Source organism: Crinia signifera, chromosome 3 (assembly GCF_055691185.1).
Source record: "Crinia signifera chromosome 3, ASM5569118v1, whole genome shotgun sequence".
Taxonomy (NCBI): domain Eukaryota; kingdom Metazoa; phylum Chordata; class Amphibia; order Anura; family Myobatrachidae; genus Crinia; species Crinia signifera.
This window is the reverse complement of record NC_139219.1, coordinates 65,970,229-65,991,707: the sequence shown is the minus strand read 5'-3', so window position 1 is coordinate 65,991,707 and position 21,479 is coordinate 65,970,229. Positions and strand designations below refer to the sequence as shown.

At 40.1% G+C, this 21,479-nt stretch overlaps 1 protein-coding gene across 3 annotated transcripts in view; it reads right to left on the bottom strand.

The window, feature by feature from the left end:
• Window positions 1–21,479, bottom strand: part of RALGAPA2 (Ral GTPase activating protein catalytic subunit alpha 2) — a 323,658-nt gene that overhangs the window by 78,098 nt on the left and 224,081 nt on the right. For all 3 annotated transcript variants that reach the window (XM_083175921.1, XM_083175922.1, XM_083175923.1), the window contains 2 exons: window positions 16,728–16,886; window positions 10,481–10,608 (listed from right to left, as the gene is read on the bottom strand). In XM_083175921.1, coding sequence (XP_083032047.1) covers window positions 10,481–10,608; window positions 16,728–16,886 — 287 coding nt within the window. The remainder of the gene's footprint in view (window positions 1–10,480; window positions 10,609–16,727; window positions 16,887–21,479) is intronic.

The window sequence follows — 21,479 nt, the reverse complement described above, 5'->3', positions numbered from 1 at the left end:
ATAATTTGACCACTGACTACTGCAGGATTAGGCTTGGGACCCCCATTCTCCTTTACCATCCCCAATCCCAAACAGCACCTTTTAATTTCTATGTACAGGAATCCACAGCATACAAGTCAGGCAGAAGAACATCCCTAAAATCGGACGATGATGTTGGGGAAAGAAAAAGACTTATTAGATTGATAATATAAACATAACTAGAATGCCTTCCTTAATAACTGGGAGGAGAGGTTTTGTACTAAGTCAGGATACTGACGTTAGTGCTGATCTGGAATTCATATGGAGGTAGAGACAAATAAACACACTGTATCTTCAATAACGGTCGTAGTAAAATAATGCTAAAAACCTTCACCAACATTCTGCACTAAAGCTTTACAATCCTGATATATATGAAAAATAAAACGCTTACACTAGCAATGCAAGGCAAGGAAATGGAACTTGATGAATTTCTGTGCGTAAAGTATGTTACAAGTAAAAGTACTTTTTTCACAATCTCATGCAACGCTACCTAAAATCTTTGCTTTGCATGAGTTGTAACAGGCTAGGACAGATTACAGCTATTGATTGATGCCTGGAGAAGGTTCTCACTGTGAGCACGGAAGGTAAGCAGTGGAGACAGGCAGCTAAACTATCGATCTACCGCAGCAGGGAAACTGCACTTCAAAATGAAGGTCAGGGCTTCTTTATCCCACCTATTACAGCTACCGCAGTGTTCATCAGGACACAGTCAAGATTGGTGTTGCTTGGGCAAGTGCTTATGCCTTAAAAACTTCAGTCTGTCTTCAGATAACTGGTTACATTAACTGACAGGAACGGCTCGAGATGGCAAGTTAAATCTTGTGCTTCCATCTGAGCGAGGTAACAAAGACCGACCACAGACAAGCCTGTCAATCAGCGATGATCATCTTACAGAAGAGCGCCGTCAGGTGCCACAGTGAATAAATTGCCACTGCGATGTCAGGCTCTCTTTAAGGGTTCCAAATGAATCCACACACAGGAGCTGGATGGGCATCCTTCAGCTATGAGCAGAAGAGAAAGGAAATAAGAGCATTTTATTTATTAAAATTCTGTCCCTAATTACTAGAGAGCAACACGGTCAATCCCATATAAAATAAAGTGATCTCATGGTCCCCCACAAACCGTCTAGGCTTAGGGAAAATGTATCTAAGTTGGAGAGTCCATTTACATATACCCATAAGACATTAAAGTCACCTTCTACAGGGTGGTGATAACGCAACATTTTGCCGTATTAAATACATTGTGAGTACAAGCTGACAAGTGACTTGATTCTGAAGAAAAAACCATACAATAAATGATACCAAGCAATCTAAGTTTCTCTTTGTGTTTATTTTTGCAGAATTACAGTTATAAAGGACAATTTGAGCACATAGAGTTACATCCTGCATATAAGGAAGTAATGGAGCACAAAATAACACCATGGTAAATGAGTGACGAAGTATATTGAAACCAAGGTGTGTGACTCGTGCGCACTTTAAGGGGAAAAATAAAATTAGTATATTGATTGGTATTTATTGCCGCGATATCAGTGTTCTGGGATAGGCCCACATGTCTCTGTTGATGTTTGCCTAGAACAGGGCTTTAAAAACAAAGGGATGCACTTTAATGCATTCTGCAGCTGCGCTTTAGTTTACAGTGGCTGTGCAAAAATATTCCGCAGGTAATAAGATGCCCATGGGAAACATCCGAGATCTGACACTTGTGTGCAGAGATGCAACCTTATTGAGAAATCATATGACCACAGGAAGTTAAGAATCTGAAACCACTAAACCTGTGTAAGCCACATGCGCATAGTGATATATATATTTGTATATATATATATATATATATATATATATATATATATATGACACATACAACACTGACCTTATGTCCATCTCTAAATCAAGACAGCAGTGAATATCCAATATCATGATCTTTCATCATTTTACTTTCACCAGAAAACTGAATGTTAATTGGTATCTGAGACTTACTAGAGAGTTGCACAACTTCACTCATAATTCAACCGACTTCACCACTTTCAGAGTGATCAGACACTTCTGAGATTAGACTAAAGGTGGCCATACATCAGAAAGATATTGTACGCAATCATACAATCTCAATTGATTGTAAGATGGATTGCATGCAGATTGTGCGCACATCTTGTGTACACAAATCATACAATCCATCTTCAGATGGATTGTATGACTGATTGTATGATGGATTGTATGCAGATTGTGTGCACATCTTGTATACACAATCATACAGCAGATGGATTGTATGACTGATTGTAAGATGGATTGTGTGTAGATTGTGTGTCCAAAAACCACCAAGGACTGCCGGGGATTTCAAGGGAAATTGTACACAATCATGAGCGCAATCGATCTTAAGATCGATCTTTCTGATGTATGGCCAGCTTAACTCATGTACCTGAGATTTTCAGAGTTTACATTTGCAAGTGTTCTTTGATCATCATATAATCCAGTTTAAGTGCTGTCCTAGCATCATACAATCCAGTTCAAGAGCTGCCCTAGCACGCTAAGCTCTTGAACTTTGTGAAACAAATTTCCGTACATCGCAATGGTTTAATCCATTGGCGTGACCCCGACTACCACCTGCAGCTTGCTTATTGTTGGACTCAAATATCACTGCAATGGAACAACGATTTTAACTTTTTTAAAGAATAGTACTTTGGCAACTGTTGTGCTAAGAGGCACAAGCTATAGATATTTGTCAAGAAACATGGCTGTAGATAAGGTTAGGACACGAAGAAGTAGGGATTAAAGGGGGTGTGTGTGTGGGGGGGGGGTTGTTAAATACTGGAAAAGCACCTACTGACATCTGGTATCCAAATATATAACTTCATGTTACTAGTGACTAGAGCAACAATAACTACATGCAAAAAGCATATCAGGCAATTGTCTACAGGTCCGCAGCCATTTAGGAATAACACTAAATAGTTTGGAAAACCATTCTGTTAATACACTTGTTAATCCTCATTTAAGACAACTTGGTCTACTATTACCATTTGCCCATGAAGAGCAGAATATGAGTTACAATAAAATGAAGATTTTAATTGCGCCCAATATGCTGAGCGGCAGGAACTTAGATTTGTTAAACTACGAATAGTACATGAATAAGTATTTTTATCTAGATACGGTAAAAGAGTAATATATGCTAATAGCATACAACACAGTTTAAATGCATCAAGTGCTAGTGGCATAATGTTCCAAGTATTACAGACAGATTTTCCATAAAAAAAACCTAGCGTACAATAGTTACATTGGTGAATGGGGATTTTCTGGGGGGGGGGGGGGGGGGTTCTTGTAGTACTAGAAGAACCAGCACACATTTTTCATTTGGTCAGATGCTGGTCTCTTGTGCAAAATGTAAAAACACTTCTATATCTATGTACTTTAACCACAACAGTCATGTGAGAATAGCCCAGATAATTTTTAATGATGGAATTGTCTTTGACCCATTCTTAATATGGTCCTGTGCTGTCTGGCACTAATGCATGAAGCAGCTCCATTGAAATATGGGCAACAGCCTTGCTGGTATATTAACGTAAATGTGGTGTCTACAATCTTAATGACATTTTATCATTATTCTCACCGCAATAAGCATGCAATATCTTTTTAAAAATAAAAGTGCCTTGGTGTTCTAAATTGTTAAAAAAAGGGAAATCTTTCAAAGAATATACAGAGTAACAGAAGGTGCAATTTCACCAGAGGTCCATCACATTCACGTTTTAATTCATGAGACATAAGTAAGGTGTCCAAGACGCAGTAGAAGTCACCATCCCCCAACAAACACATACCAGGACTTGACCCGTATTGACTAAACAAGCACATGACACTATTTTGCAGTTCACCCTGAGATGACTTAAAGCAAAGCAAACAATGAGATAGGCAAACCAGATCCTTGGCTTGCCTATGCTCCATCCCTATGTCCCCAAGGAGACTTCACGCTCTAGCGTAGCGGAGAGAAATATAGTGAATATTTCTCTTACCCTTCTCCTTGGTGTCTGTTTTGCCCGTTTTTTTTTTTTTAAAGCAGTATATGTGTGGACACTTGTCTCTTTCCTGGGGAAGTATGGCAATCACTGCTGTCCTTAAATTATGGAGCTGGCATGTATAGAGTCCTTTAAAAGCATACTATGTTTCTCCACCCATGTAAGGGAACAGTTTCATCAGAGGTTTAACAAGCAGATAAGGCTATATTGGTCAAGTGCCCAGGTACTTGAAGAAACGTAGTGATTGCTGTTATGTCATTGCCCTTATGTATTTATGACTGATCATGCCTTAACCACTAAAGACAAAATCGGAAAATTTTTAACTTTTCACTAATTTGTAAAAACAAATACTATGTTTAACTTAACCTTTAGTAACAGGGAACCATCCCCGCCCCTCCCAAAAATAATAACTTTTACTACCACTAAAAATGTATTTGGTGGAATTTGGCATGATCAAATGATTATAGTGCAAGCCCCAGAGATTTTTCAATGGCTCAGCAGGTTTCTGGTCCCCATGGAAACCAATTCTTGTATATTGTCCTCCACTCAGCTGGAGTATTGAATGTTGGGGCCTTTTGTGCATGATGAGATTTCTTCTACAACCTTCCAGCAACAGACTGCAGTGCTTCCTCCTGACTCTCTTCTGATTGAGATGCAAATTAATCTCTGCGGCTGATTACACTTCCCTCAAAGCTTCTGACAAGTGCAGCTGTATCCAGAGTCTGCAGACGTTCCAACAAGTGACTTCAGCTGTCTTTACTTGAAAACGGCTGCCAATCCTCCACCATCCTTGTGGAGATAGATTTGTTTCAGACACACCCCTTCCCTAAACTCTAGTAGACACAATTATCCATCACGCCATTGTACTCGCTTTGTAAATTCTGCAATGGAACCCGAGTACAACTTTCAAGTAGTATAATTAGACTACGCAATTTCTACTTCTGGGTCAAGACCCTTTTCTACTGAATTTTAATTATCGAGATACTTCAAAAGTACACTTTTAGGCCATTTTTAGTCTAAGTATTAACCCTTTGAGTGCACACAATATTTTTAATTCAAATTTATAAAACAAATGTGAGCGACGCTGGCATTTTTAGCGGATATTTTGCACATCGCTCACAGAGATGTTGACCATGTGTACTGTATTAGTGAGATGAACAATGACTCAGAAATAAACTTCTGTTTATGCTTCTCAGACAGTGTAAAACCTGAAGCTCTTAACAGTGTAGAGAAGCATCAGCTTTGGGGAAGCATTTATCAAGTACATTCTATAAAATTATCGGCAGATGCCGACCGGTTGCTTCGGGCAACCTCTCCACAACGTCATACATCTTCCCCTCTATTTTTAACACCTTTTCAGTGCCTCTAACGATGACATTCAGAGTGAGTTAATGTAGGAATGCACTGTGTGGATTCAAGCACAGGAGCAGGTTGAGCGATATCAAAGCAATTTAACATTCTGAATGTTTAGCTTGGGGCAGATGCATTAAGCCTTAACAAGAGACAAATGCAAGTGTGATAAAGATATAAACGTCCAGCCAATCACCTCCTAACTACCATGTTACAAGCTGTGCTTGAAAAAAGTCAGTAAGGAGCGGATTGGCTGGATGTTTATCTCTCTATCACCCTTGCATTTATCTCTTGCTAAGGCTTAATACATCTGCCCCATAGTTTTTTCAGGTCCAAACAAAATATTACAAGTAATGGAATTTAGAGTCAGATTGAAGGCTGTTGTAGCAGGGTGAATGAGAAAGAATAGAGAGGTCTGTAATTTCATTCCATCATAGATACAACTTCAACAGTGAGAGACAGAATGTGGGAAAAATGTATTTGTATATTCTTGCGGAAAATAAATATTTGGACAATCAAAAAGTTAAACTCAATACTTTGTATGTTTCCTGTAGTTCTTGACCAGGTTTGCACACACTGTAGCAGGTATTTTGGACCACTATTCCATGCAGATCACTAAATCTGCCATGTTTTGGGGCTGTCACTGGGCAACACGGACTTCCAACTCCCTCCACAGATATTCGATTGGTTTGAGGTCAGGAGACTGGCTAGGCCACTCCAGGACCTTGAAATGCTTCTTACAGAGTCACTCCTTAGTTGCCAGGGTGGTGTGTTTGGGGTCATTGTCATGCTGGAAGACCAGCCACATTCCATCTTCAATGCTGTTACTGAGGGAAGGAGGTTTGTGGCCCAAATCTTCCGATACAAGGCTTCATTCATCCTCTCCATAATACGGATCAGTCGTCCTGTCCTCTTTGCAGAAAAGCAGCCCCAAAGCATGATGTTTCCACCTACATGCTTCAAAGTGGGTATGGTGTTTTTTTGGGATGCCACTCATCATTCTTCTCCCTCCAAACACGGCAAGTGGAGTTTATACCAAAAAGTTCTATTTTGCTCTCATCTGACCACATGACATTCTCCCAATCCTCCTCTGGATCATCCAGATGGTCACTGGCAAACTTGAGATGGGTATAGGCATGTGCTGGATTAAGCAGAGAGATCCTTCGGGCGCTGCAGGATTTGAATCCATCACGACTTATTGTGTTACTAATTGTAACATTTGTGACTGTGGTCCCAGCTTTCTTGAGGTCATTGACCAGGTACCCCCCCCCCCCCCCCCATGTAGTTCTGGGCTGATTCCTCACCATTCTCAATGTCATTGATACCCCACGAGGTGAGATCTTGCATGGAGCGAGGGAGATTGTCAGTCATTTTGAATTTCTTCCATTTTTTTTTTATAATTGCTCCAACAGTTGATCTCTTCTCACCAAGCTGCTTGCATATTGCCGAGTAGCTCATTGCAGCCTTGTGCAGCTCTACAATTTTGTCCCTGGTGTTCTTAGACAGCTCTCTGGTCTTGGTCATGGTGGACTGTTTGAGGGTGTCCACAGATGTCTTTTATACAGATAACCAGTTCAAACAGGTGCCATTAATACAGGTAATGAGTGGAGGATAGAAGAGCTTCTTAAAGAAGTAACAGGTCTATAAGAGCCAGATATATTGCTGGTTGATAGGTGTCCAAATATTTATTTTCTGCAAGAATATACGAATAAATTGTTTAAAAATCATATAATGTGATTTCCTGTTTTTTCCCCCGCATTCTGTCTCTCACAGTTGAAGTGTACCTACGATGGAAATTACAGACCTCTCTCATCTTTTTAAGTGTGTCTAGGAGACCTGGTGCCAGCCCTGATGGAATTATAACAGCTTTAGTTATTGGCATAGATGCATGAAAAAGCAGATGTAACAATACAAAATGTATTTCACAATACCATTATCATTTTAATTTGGTCTTTATGAGAAATTATTTTTGGGTAAAAATTCAATAATGTTGGTCTTTTCCATTGTGTATTCTTCAGAGTTTTCAACCAGCATGATGTTCTTGAAACAAGCAGGATAAGACAGTGGTAGATACAAGACAATTGCTGCCTTTCCACCCCCATAACACACATTCCTTACTAGATTATAACACCCTCTCACCATGAGATTTTAGGTGGCCACAAACTCCTACTTCTCTGTTGGACTGAGCTCTTAGTCATCGCCCAACAGCCTAACCCTAACCTCCCCTCTCACAGCCTAACTAACCCCCTATTCAGTGACTTTTGGGATCCTGACTGCTGGAATACTGGCCACATCCAAGCATCCTATGTAATGTGTGACTGCAGGGATTGGAAGTATGGCTGCACAAATAGTGATCTGGAGCACATGACTAGTTGATTCTGCCCCTAAGAATTTAGATAGTTCTTTTAATAGGTACCAATAGCTATAGTAGCTACAACAACAAAGAACACAAAGCTACCACAGACAGTGGGCTATAGCACAGTCTCATGTCTACTTATAGTAAGCAGGCTCCTTAAGGTTTAGTAAATAGCCTAACAGCACTTGGCCAATTGTTGCTATTTTATGTAGTATTGAATCAATGAGAAAAGTTGTGGAAAAGTTCCGGAGAACATAAACACAGGCTATATAATACCGCAATGATATAAAACACCCAGTGCTGCCATCAGAAATTGTGGGGCTCAGAACTGACACAATAGGCAGTGCCCCCCTTCCCAACCACCTGGAATGCCTAGTGATGCTTCTGGTGTCGGCAGCACTGGCCACTCTACTCAACCTCTACATTACTTCAAGGGAAATGTGAACTTTGTTTATGACAAATTATACTTTATACTCCAGTCCTGGGCCCCCTTATTGTCTGGGCCGGAGGACTAGAGTCCCTGCAGAACTCCCCTGTTGGCTGCCCTGAACACACCTATCAATACCAGTCCTTCTTAGTGCAACATGGTACAGAGTAAACAGAGCAGATGCATATATTGCATGTATAGAATGTTTGTGCCAACCAGGAATACATCAATGCTAGTCAATTTTGGCCCTGAAAATCAACAGTCATTAGGTCGACAACTATCGGTCGAGAGGCCAAATATCGATACACCCAAAAATGACGAAGTGCATTGTTGACAGCCAAAACATTGACATGGATGGAAAAAGTCTAAACTAATTGTTTTGTTTTTTTGTATCTGTCGACAAATGTCCACTGGGACAGTAAAGTACAAACATCTCCTTTTTTTTTTTTTATTCTGAAAACTCGTCAACCTTTTCTATGTTGTCCACATTGTCCTAATGCATGTCTACATTTTTTTGACGTGACGAACTTTGGCCTGTCGACCTAATGACAGTCGACCATAGGACCGCATCCCAAAGAATTTCTGAAGGTGCAAAATTTAAAACAGAATCATAAACAATTTAAATGTAAATCATGTTTTAGAATCTAGACCCCTGGGATACCAGGATATAAAGATTAGCGTAACCATAGCAGTGAGGTTTGCCCATATTTCATATGAATCATGTACTGTATGCTGACTTGTTCACACTGTAACTTCTACACCATTCACAAGAAGGGTATCGGTCATAGGGTCGACAGCACTAAGGTCGACATACATTGGGTTGACCACTGAAGGTTGGCATGAGCCAAGGTCAACACATGTTAAGGTCGACATGGGCTAAGGTTGACACAAGCATTAGGTCGACATGGGCTAGGTCAACAGGTCGAGATGGGGCTCTTAACTTTTTTTTTCCCGAATGTCGATATGGACACCGTATCAGTGCACCGCGACCGGCACACTATTGTATTCTCTCACCTTGCCATAGTAGATGGTAGGGCATTAAATACCGCCTGTCAGCACATGTCGGCAAAAAAAAAAAGGGGGGGGAAACCCATGTCGACCTTTAGACTGTACCACTTACTGACTTTGCCTGGAGAGCAGTTTCTCCACCCATCATTATTCATGACCTACATTGGTACACCATATAATAGGGGCCCTTCAGCTCTCAGTCATCACTCAACTCCTATGAGAGTAGTATTCAGAAGTTGTAACTAAGAATATGATTTAAGAAAAACTGAACAGAAACAGAACTCCATACTTTCCCTTTCTTAAAATAAAAATGAGCATCATGTTGGGGATGCAGTTAAAATCCCGGCGGTCGGGATCCCGGCGTTCAGAATCCCGACCGCAGAAATCCCGACAATTTCTCTCTCCGTGGGTGTCTACGACACCCCTGGAGGGAGAATAAATTAGCGTGCCGAGCGTAGCGAGCCACCGGAAACAAAGCCAGAAAACATGTTATAAACAAAACTGGCCAATGTTCTGGGCATGTACCCCCACCAGGAGAAGAGTTTATAAATGGTCTTCAACATAGTACAGAAAATCATCCACACAGAATCTTCACTTTCTCTGGAGGACCTGTAATACAGATATTGTTCCACCTCAGAAGAATTTCGATTTAGCCTAGGTTATGGCATGTAGCAAATTCACCCTGAATTAATCCAGTTTACATTACTGCACATTCTTTTTTAATCTACAGTAGTTGGAAGCCTAGACCCAAAATCCTGCTGTCTGTGCAAGGCCTTGAGGAAACTGCGTTGTCCACACTTACCAGACAGCCATTTAGAAATATGAACAAGTTGTGAGCTACCCATCCTACATGCCTTAACCATGCTTTGCCTCGGATGTATTACCTCAATTAATGCAGGGCTAATAAATAAAACCAATATCAAGATAAGAATCCTGAATTAAGCTTCCGCAGAAACTACTTCTTGTGCACATGACTGCAATCCACAGTTGTCTATAACTTTTGAAATGTTTGAAAATGATGTTCACGTTTATGTCACACACTCTATGCAAATAAATCTACAGTGGGCGCAGATACATGCAGGTACATCCAGCTAAAGTGCGATTCTGATGAAAACAAATCGCTCAAAGTATTTTTGAAATGTTGCATTAATAAATGTATCAACCCCTGCTCAATAATCTTAGCAACACCAAACACTTTATTATTAAAGAACTGGTGCAGTGTTTATTTCATATGTAAACGGTTATAACAAAATTAAAGCACTTACCAATCAACAATGAGATGCTATGTATTTTTTTTTTTTTTTAAACGTGACTTATAAAAGGATACAAGCTCTGGTAGAGAGGGATGAGAGACTTGACAGCTCTGCTGGCATTGATGCAGGTTGCGCACACAAGAGTTGGCAAAAGTTTCTCTGTTACAATAGCGCCGTCAAAAAGAGGACCGAAAAATGGCACCTAGAAGATCAAAACAGTACTTCAGAATTCCTAAAGCAGCAGTACACCTGTAAATGACTAAAAACAGTGATATTTCGATCACATGCCGACAGATGAAACAAAATCTAACAGCAATCAGAGACACATCTCTGTGGCATTATTAAAGTGTTTTAATAGGAGTATTTTTGTGGCTTTGCTAAATAGCGAAATAGAAATAAAACAGCTATACAATAACCTGGAATAACAGAATCCAAATGTTTTTATTTTTTATCTTTGTTCAAGAATCACATTTGAGTTACTCATAAGCTGTTTGTGAAATTGTGTTCCAACGGGCAGAGAGGAACGGCCCCTGTAGAGATTAGTGACATTTGACAGAGGTCACAAACTGTTCTGAATACTGACAGGATGAATGGAGAATCTGTTTTGCCTCATATGCAATGCATGAGTTTTATTGCATACATTAAGCTCCAGTAGTATGTGGGGGAAAAAATGAGAAGCAAAATAAAAATAAATAAATAATAAAATGTGACAATAAAAAAAATAGCTGAAATGTTTATCTTATAAATGGGTATAAAGCAAACAAACAGGTTTCAGCAACTGCTCTATATAACGGACAGATATGTATCTAACCAGCATCTTCGAGCCAGGGAGCAGACATACAGAAAGAAAAGGGAACAAAAACACAACCTATGTATAAAGCCAGAGTATCGATCTCTCCAATCACAACAGTCTACTATCAAGAAGGGCGCAGCAGGGCAGATTGAGCAGCCAGAATGCAGCCTCTGCCTCCACTCTAGCACTTTGATAAGGTCCTCCAGGGAGAAAACGGTCAGGTCTGACACCAGATTTGCACCATCTGTTCTCCTTTTCTTATGTGTGCAGATCAGCCCTAACTGACCAAAGGCAGCTCAGAAACTAAGGGACGCTGTTTTAAGCTACCATTATGGTAAGACAAGGAACACATGCTTTCTGAATTATTAAAAAGCTCACAACATGCCTTTAGGTATTCGAAGATTAACAGCAGACAATCTAAAGGTAAATGCAATAGATCTGAATATACATCAAGTGGTGTTGTAAGTGCATAACATTGTATGCCTAACTAAAAGTAGTGTCGCAGGAAAAGTAATAATAATAATTATTGGTTTGACTGTCACTAGGCCGACCCCATATGGTCAGCACTGCGTACAGTAGGTCAACTAAGTGAAAATGTTGACATAAAAAAGGTAGACATGTGAAATGGTTGACAGCTTTTTTTTTTTTTTGCACCAAGTTTTTTTGGTGGCATTTTGTTTGTTAAAAGCAAATGTGACCCCACTTGTACCGCTTTGGGCAGGTTATTATTCCCAATTGTAGTATTTGTGGATGTAAAGGACGAAGAAGTAACAAACAGAAAAGGAGTGTGGAAAACTATTATGTCAACCACTAGAACCCATTAGCCCTAAAGCAGTGATAGCTAACCTTGAACTACACATCCCAGCATGCCCTGCAGCAGTTTTAGCATGGTAAAATAGTAAATAGTTTGAGGATGATCATGTTCAGGACTGCAACGGCCCTTATTGCTACACTACTGATGTCAGCATTGCTAAACAAGCAGGAGATGGAGATTCTCTGTGCAGAATAAACTGTGTCCTTGTTATGTATTAAACATAAAAAACCTTCCACATACTGTTATTACATTTATATAATGGACTGGAAATTCTAGATTATGTTTAGTTGTATTCATTTAAAATCATGGAGTGGTAAGGTCTATATCTGCACACAAACAAAACACGCCAATGCTGCAACTGTGGTCTATGGCCCATATCCCAAAAAGATATGTGAGCACTTGCAGCTTTGGCGCTCCTTTTAAAATGCTGCATCTCTACCTTATTGTGAAAAAAATAAAAACAGATCTTATTCAGAGGCTGAGGTGCTAGTGTGTCATGTTACTAGGCAGGTCAGCAGCCTACAACAATAAGTCTCACATACCACACTGAATTATATGTATTACACTACTGCAAACTCCTCAAATAGGCAGGTACTATAACCTTCAGAAAAATGCATACAATACAAAAAAAAAATGTAATTGTATAAAAGACAAAAGTACAGAAGGTTAGCTGAAGCTTTCGAATACAAAAGACCAATGGCCAAAGACACTAGCTAAACACTGGGGAATGGGTAAATTATTGTACCAAATGGCTGCGAATTAATCTCTGATGACTAGCTGCAATATAACGAGGCATCTGTGTCCCCGGGAGCCCGTACTATGTCCCCAGTGGTATGTGCAGTGTGGTATGCTTTGTGCGCCATGACAGGCAGCTTTTCACCGCATTGTGTAGACTAGCCCTCGTACATCTGTGACGTGTGGAATGCTTTCATTCTAACAGACTTACTATTGTCTTTCTTTTGGAGCTTTACGGTCTGCGGTAATTATATTGCTTAATTAAGTGAAAAGAAAATGAAAATCTGTTTTTTTAAATTAGGAAATATATATATATATATAAAAAAAAAAAAAAAGGTGGAAAAAATAAAAACTCTAATTTGGGACTTTTTTTGTTGTGCAAGGCCGACCTCTAATAGGACTTCCTCTATATTAGAGAAATAAATACAGAATCACTGTTCCAGGTGTTCTTACTTAAAAGTAAACAAAAAGACTAACATTATGTTACTTAAAGGGCAAATGTTGCCATGGATTCGGTAACCTGATAGAGGTCAGCCTATTCATTTGGTTAGGGAATGCAATTTAAATACCAGGGAATGAGGCCAAACAACAGACATCTCACTTGCAAGCCTCTTCCTTACAGCACGGGGTCAGTTGCTGGTGAACCAAAGGTCAGCGGCACTTGTCCTGGAAGTGTCTGCATTCAGTTTATTGCTTTTGTGCTTTTAAAATATAGAGATACCATTACAAATCAGCTGGGCTTGCTTAGCACAAAGCTCCTAGAAGTCAATTTAATGCAGTCTAAAGTAATGGAAAACCCACCTGTTGGAACGGATTAAATCATTTCCGCTTTTCCATAAATATTTTTTGCACAAAGCACAAGAAAATAATCTGTAAATTGCAGTCCTGATTTACTAATGGAGATTACGTCTAGGGAGCAAAGTGTGACAGCAATCACCTGTTCTTCCTCCTACAGTACATACTTTAGTGACTGACAGAGGGAAAAGTTACGAAAAGGGAAGGATATCCTTTTACTTCCTCTGGCATTATTATGTAGTTTGCCCAACAACAAACTAGTACAATCACTGCAAGAGGAAGCCCGGGTGATTCAGTTAGTACTATTTTCTATTATAAATAATGAACATGGTCAATGAGAGACAAGCTGGAGGAGGGATTCTTGAGGACATGAGCCCAGAATATCACCTTAAATGGCAAATGGGTATGCAACCCTTGGTGAGGTCATGGGGTCGATTATAGGAAGGTCAACAGTTATTAGGTCAATCACTACCAGTCGACACAAGCAATAGTTCAACACGGAAAATGTTTTCATGATTTTTCCACTTTTTTGGTGTCAATGTCCACATACGTTGATATGGACACAGTATAGGTGTACCGCCTCACTCACCATTATATTCCCCCTCTATGTCCACTTGAAAAAACACATGTTCTGGAAAAAAATGTGAAAAACTCACGTCAACCTTTTTTCATGTGTCAACCTTTTTCAAGTGTCGAACTTTGGCCTGTCAACCTATTTATTGTGGACCTGCCAACCGCATGGATGGAATAGCGCAGTATTTGAGGATACTGACTAGCACAGAAAATACTGGAAACCCAGGTTCAAATACCACTTTATCGCCTTGTTTTCTATTTACCACGAGCTAGACTATATATTTGACTAGAACTAGAACTCAAATATTCATGATCTAAACATATCACTGAGACATAGCGCATCCTTAAAAAACATCATAGCAATAATACTAGAGACTGCATTTTTAATACACATTCCCTCACTGCCAGTGAAAAAGCACCTGTTGAAATGGCATAATGGCTTCTGGGAAATATTCCATTATGAAACCCCCCTCTCAGATTAGACTTCTTGTTGGCCATATAAATACTGCAGTGTTCTGCTGCAGAAAACCTATGGGTCACACAGTCCCCTGGGTGAGCACCAAATGTGACTACAAGGAATATGGAAGATTGGCACTGAGGAGGTAATGAGGCACAAATGTAGGACTACACAGAGGGAACCACGTTTTACCGGAAGGGAGAAAAGAACAAAGAACAAGGACTGAGACATAAGAATCCAGAGGATAGCATTAGTAACCAGGGAGAGAATAATCAGCACATAACAGAGATGAGACTTTGGCAGAACTTAGGTACAGTAGAAGGGGTGCAGTAAGATGCACAGTAGGTGAACTGAGATCTAGAGCACGTGGAGGCATGGAGAGGTGATGAGGAGCTGGATCGCAGTAGGCACCCTCCACAGTAGAAAACACAGGAGGGAAATAGGCTCTAAAGCTCAGATGGAATGGAATGGTAATAAAATACTGGGGCAAAAACACAAAGTCGAGATACTGGAGTAAAGCGCATTAATGATGAATAGGACACTGTAGCACAGAAATGAATAGAACCATGGTTGACAAGAGTGGAGGTTTGAGTATTCATTACCTGGGCCTGTTGTAGGGGTGGAGCAAAGATTTGGCCCAGATCAGCTGCTAAAGTCTACATTTGCAGTGCCAAAAATGTGGGTCAATTGTTCCTCTGTACTTCTGCCAGGAAACATGGTTAGCTCCACACCTCTCCAGATTTGACAACCACCCCACTCGGAACTGTGGCAGAGAGTCAGCAGTTCTGGAAGTTGAGACAAAGATCTGACACTTCACTACACTGCCAACTGAGAAAGTTTAAATGGCCAGTGTATTAGAAAGAGAGGCATGCCATAGGACGATGAGGGTACGGCCTCACAAGAAGCCTGTATTTACTGCAATCCAGGTGTGAAGCCTCATAGGGATGGGCGGGATCTTGCAGGAAGCACCTGTTATAAGTCAAGCATTCACAAAGATGCTGGGCTGCCACCCTGAGACTCGGCTGTACTGCCAGCTCCTCTTCAGTTACAGGAGAATGTCACTGCAGAGGAGCAGTCATTTTAGTATCATCTCCTGGAAGGGTGACACCTGGGTACGGTCTGCTCTCCCCTTGAGGCATCTCTGCAAATAACAAATTAATCATTGCATTCTCCTATTGCTTCCAAGTCACACTGCATAGTAAATAAGACACATCTTTGGCCAAAAAAAAGAATTTTGAGGCTAGGCCTAAGACACCTCTGTACATTGGTAAGTGTGGAGAAATAGATTTAAGTGCAACAACCTTTCCAAAACATGAGACCAACATAGCTGGAAAGTAGGTGAGTATCGTAAACACAAGGCTGGACAGTTTGCTAACTCAAGCTACAATGGAGAGGTAAATAGGATACGATTGCATACATATGAGATTTCTCTGCATTCATCCACTTAGGAAACGGTGATCAAAGCCTAGTCTCAAGTGCCAGAAAGCACAGTCAAGGACCCGGACTGCAAGATAAATGAGGGACTGAAAAAAAACTGAAATCAACAGTCATTAACGTACTTTGAAATTCAGCTCACTGTGATGTTGGCAAAGTATTACAATTACTGTAGGTGTACAGAAATGTTCCAGCATTAATTTACCGTAATTAACACAGCTCTTGCAGAACACATATTTTTGGTAAATATATAAACATGTAAACTTTTTGGTTTGTTTTGATGGATCGGATTATATATCTTGAAACTAGCAAATCTGCTCATTGGATATATAGATTATGTCCAGGGCTCAGCTAAAAGAGTATTTTAGAAAGTATATACCACCATCTACAATTTTTCCTGGGAAACCCAATAAACCTCTTTTCATATAAACTAAAGCTCGTGTACAGAAAAAAAAGAAAGAAAAAACATACAGTAAGAAAATAGAAAAACATGGGTAAATATTAGAGACAATGGGGGAAATTTACTAACATGTGTATTCTACTTGACATGTGATGTTGCTATTGGCAACCAATCAGATCCTGTCTACTATCTTCTAGAGGGTGCTAAAAAAATAAGAAGTAGATTCTGATTGGCTGCCCATACCAACATCACATGTGAAGTAGAATACACATCTTAGTAAATGTCCCCCAATATATTTATACAGACATATGTCTACTTACCTCTGTTTTTTTCATTATTTCTATAAAAAACATCCGATTCTTCATTGGGTAAATAATAATTAAGACATCACCGAAGTCCGTAGGTATAATGCCCCTTCTGTAGTTCCTGGTATGTTCAGACCATACAATATGAACTTCGTCATTTCCCAGGTGGCGGAGCTGTAAAACATCGCTGCTTTGTTAATATAAGAATTCTAATATTTGGATGAGGGATTTAAAATAAATATTTCTCTGCAATAAAAACACCACACGTAGGAGACGCCAACATTAGACAGATGGAACTCACTACATGGTCGGTTTCTGATTTCTGCTTATATCATTACCCAGCCATGTGCAGCAGCAAGGAAGCATGCTACTGGTGATCTATATGCAATATATCGTTCATCTAGAACAGTACAGCTACCATTTTGGCTTGATGATACGTGGCATGATTCAGGTGCAGTTGCAGCAAAGCTTACATATGGTTATTCAGCAGGTGGCATCTGGTATGAACATCCCCTGCATGCAGGTGTGACTCTCTGCTGGACACTCCGACACCATCAACCAGTTAAGCAACCCAGATGTCACGCAGAATGGCCACCGCAGCTCCATTACCGAGGCCAGAAATCCCATCGCTGCCCCCTTCCTACCCCTAAAAGCTGCAGTGTCAATCACCTCACGTCTGCAGCCCTACTGTGTTTGAGGACCCAGGACTCATACTGCACAGCCAGTGCGAGTCCTGCGCAGCCAGTGTGAGTTCTGCACAATGTACTGGACAATGGCACATTGTGTCTCTTCCCGGATAGTGACTGGACCTGAACCAGACCCACTGTGACTTTATGAAATACAGCAATGCTTCCCAAACTGGGTGCCTGGAAGCATTTGCAGGGGTTCGCTTGGTTGGTTGTCCAGGACCAATTCAATGTATGGTTAATGTAATGGGCAAAACCAGTGTTTGTGGCATCAATTCATAAAATATGTAACCAAACATAAGCAAATACTATTCCTCATCCAGCATCTGAACCTAAGGATAATCACAATGTACTTCATTTGTTTGTGTGAATGTTATAATATGAAACTTTTGACCTAGTGGTGCCAAATTCTGACACTAGGGTACCGAGATTCAAAAAACCCCACTGTATTTCATCGTTACTAGTAATAGCCTCATGTCATGTAAACTGGCAGGCCATATAGGTAAATCCAGGAAGAGTTGAGCACAAGTAGGTTTTATGATCGGACCTTGCACTGCGCATGCAGCAGAAGTGACCATAAGCAACTACGTGTGATTCAGAGTCTACACAAGTCAGCCGTATCTCCCCTACGGGAGCTTGTTGGGGATGTTGATGGAACTGCAGGCTGTGCAGAGGTTTGGGCACATGCCCTTTAAGAAGGATTCCAAGATTAGGACTGCCATAAAAGCTACGGATGACAGCAGCAATGAAACCAAGCGTCTGGATATTAGCAGTGTGCACATTGGTGGATACCTGCATTAAATTCTGTGCACACTATGTGGGGGTAATTAGGTCCAAATTGGGTTTAACTATGCAGAAATGATAAACCATAGAGAAAATCACTCATTATGTTTGTAAATGTAAACAAAGATGCTACCTTATGTTTTGAAATGATAACATTTGAAGTTAATAAAACATAACAAAATCAAAATGTAATCATATTATTTTCCAAGGTCATCTAAGCTTAGCACGTTTTAAAATGGTAACAAGAGGCAAAAAAATAAAATTATATATACTGTATATACTCGAGTATAAGTCGACCCGAATATAAGCCGAGGCACCTAATTTTACAACAAAAAAACTGGGAAAACTTATTGACTCAAGTGGGACCATCACTCGAGTATAAGCCGAGGGGGGTTTTTTCAGCATAAAAAATGTTCTGAAAAAGTAGGCTTATACTCGAGTATATATGGTATATATATATATATATAATTAAAAAAAGCCAACTCTTCATGACGTTGATAAAGGCAGATAAGTGATAATGTGCATATTATAATACATCTATGTATTTATCCCTATAGATTGTAAGCTTACAGCAGGGCCCTCCTCCAAGTCTGTCTGTCTGTCTGTTGTTTGTTTTTTTCACTGTCTACAATTGTAAAGTGCAATGGAATCTGCTGCGCTATATAAGAAACTGTAAATAAATATATACCTATATATTTAATAGCTCTATAAAAATAGGTTAAAAGACAGTACCAAATGCTGCATAACATATGTGTTATACAAAGAACGTTTTTTAATAACTTAATGTGTATTTCTATTTATTACCTATAACTTATACACAAGACGTTATTGTAGCACTAAAAGAGAATTCATATAAAACTTTACAAAACTTTTAGAAACATTATTTTAATTTCATGTAAATAATACATACAATACTATTTTCCTTTCACTGAAACTTCTGCAACGACAATAAAGGTATGCCGTTCTGCATTAAACACAACAGGGCAGGGGAGTGCTAGCTTAGCTCAGTTATGTCTGTGAAGGGTAGGTCAGCTGCAGAACACACATTCTTCATGTCTACGGTAAGACAAGCCCTATTCATTTCGCCTGATCTGGGTCTCCTCTGCCAGAAGCCTGTGCCTGCTTTCGGCCTCTAAACAAACGCCATAATACTCTAAGAGGCTGTCCATGTGCCACTCGCATTCACTAGCTGAAAAGGCCATCTCATTTCCCTGTTTTGTTCCCCGACCCTTCGCGTCTTTTTAATATGCAGCCAGCCGGGCTGCACGCCACTGCTGACACTGGACATGGTACACACCTAATGGTCTGACCTCTTTTTCCTACTAATTGCATTACATGGCCAGCTGGCTCCAGCGAGGACTTGTCTGGTTGATTGAAGAATTTCTGCTTTCGAATAGTCACGGCTGCTGCTTTCACGAAGTATCTTGAGCCTGACAACCCCATTGTGTTCCAGACAGTGTGCCCATCCTAAAATCTAAGTTTTATTTGTAAATTAACCGAGAAACTTCCTGCCAGATCAGCGGTGCCTGGAGACTAATAATGTGCTCCTTTCATTCCCTTTCACTCTTACTGTATGACTGCCAATTTGTTTTTCTGCTGCCGGCCAGCCCCGGGCTATAAAAGCCTGGTAAGACATAAGTGCAATTATAGTCCTGGAGTCAAATGAATTGGACAAATCCAATAGCACAGCCCTGTCCCCACTTTACAAACCCCTACAGCAGTGAGATTAGCTGCTAAAAATCTAATCTCGAAAATAGCTAACAAATATCTACAGCAAAGGAGCAAGAGTTCACGATGGGGCTACATGTAGGTCTCTGCGTGGACGAAGGTTCTGCTGCAAAAGGCAAAAAATAGCAGATAAATGAAACCCTGCCTCCAATAAATAAATAATAGTAATAAAAAAAACTAATTTCAGAGCTGTTAGCTGCAATTTATTTAGGATAACAGGACAGATTGTAAGAAGCTGTTCGTGTGATTGATTTTTTTTTTTTATTCTAGCCGAGAGACATCCTGATAAAGAATGTTTATTGCTAATGAATACAAACCTCTGAGCTGAAAAAGGTATCATCTGAGTCACTGGCTGTTTCGGTGGGGAATCTTCCTGTCGAAACCAAGGCATCCGATATTGCTTAAATGGCACGCGTTGGAGGTGGCCGAGAGCCTAACAGGATTCATATAGGCAGCTCTACACAACAGCTATCAGTCACTTAGCTTCAAGCAGGGTGGTGTGATACAGAACGTCAATTGCCTCAACCAGAAAGCACAGGCATAAAATCCCAGCTCATCAAGCAACATTGAACATGACACTTTCCAGCAGTAGAACACAAGGCCAATATCGCTGCGAAATAACAAGGGTTAGAAGGGCGCTCATGCAGGTGATCAATTTCTTATGCAAAGGAAATAGGGCAAAGTGAGCTTGTCAATAAGCCATCAAACACTAGGAGAATAACATGGCGCATTGCATGTGGCACCAGATTGCATGGAACAAAAATGAAATGGCCTGTGCATATAAAAAAAAAAACCTGCAGATCTTCCGCAATGTTTATATATAAAATATAAACAAGTTAAAACTTGTAAAAGAAGGAAAGTTATAAGTCTTGTTGGTATGCTTTGGGATTACCCCAGTAGAAGAGATAGAAAAGCAGGAGCACTATGGGGGGTAATGGATATGAACCACTGGGCAGAAGACTCACAGATAAGGACCACACATTGGAGATTGCCAGTTAGTGATTTACGTATTTATGGTTTCTTATATAACGCAGCATATTCCGTTGCGCTTTACAATAGGAAACAACAGAGATAAAACAAACCGCGTAGTAACAGACTGATATAGAGGTAGGAGGGCCCTGCTCGCAAGCTTACAATCTATAGGTCCCTACCAACGTCTGAAAACTAGTTTCGCAGAGATTATAGCTAGTAGTAAAATATTGATAATGGCGTGTGGTATGCTACACCGAAAGGGCATGTCTTGCTCCACTTATGGATATATTTTCGATTTAACGCTTGATGGAAGATATTTCTATATAACATTACCAACATATTTTGGGAAGTTTTGCAAGTTTTCATACTAACATCGCTGACTGCAATACTCGATTTCTTGTTTGCTAACTGCTGTTATATTTATATTCTTCTCGGTGAAGTGATAAACTGTCTGGTTTTTATCACCGGCCAATCAGCTCCTACCTGTGAAGTTACAGGATTGGTTTGAAACATGACAAATAGGAGCTGATTGGCCGGTGATAAAAACCAGACAGTTTATCACTTCACCAAGCTTAATAAAGCTACCCCTCACTGAGAT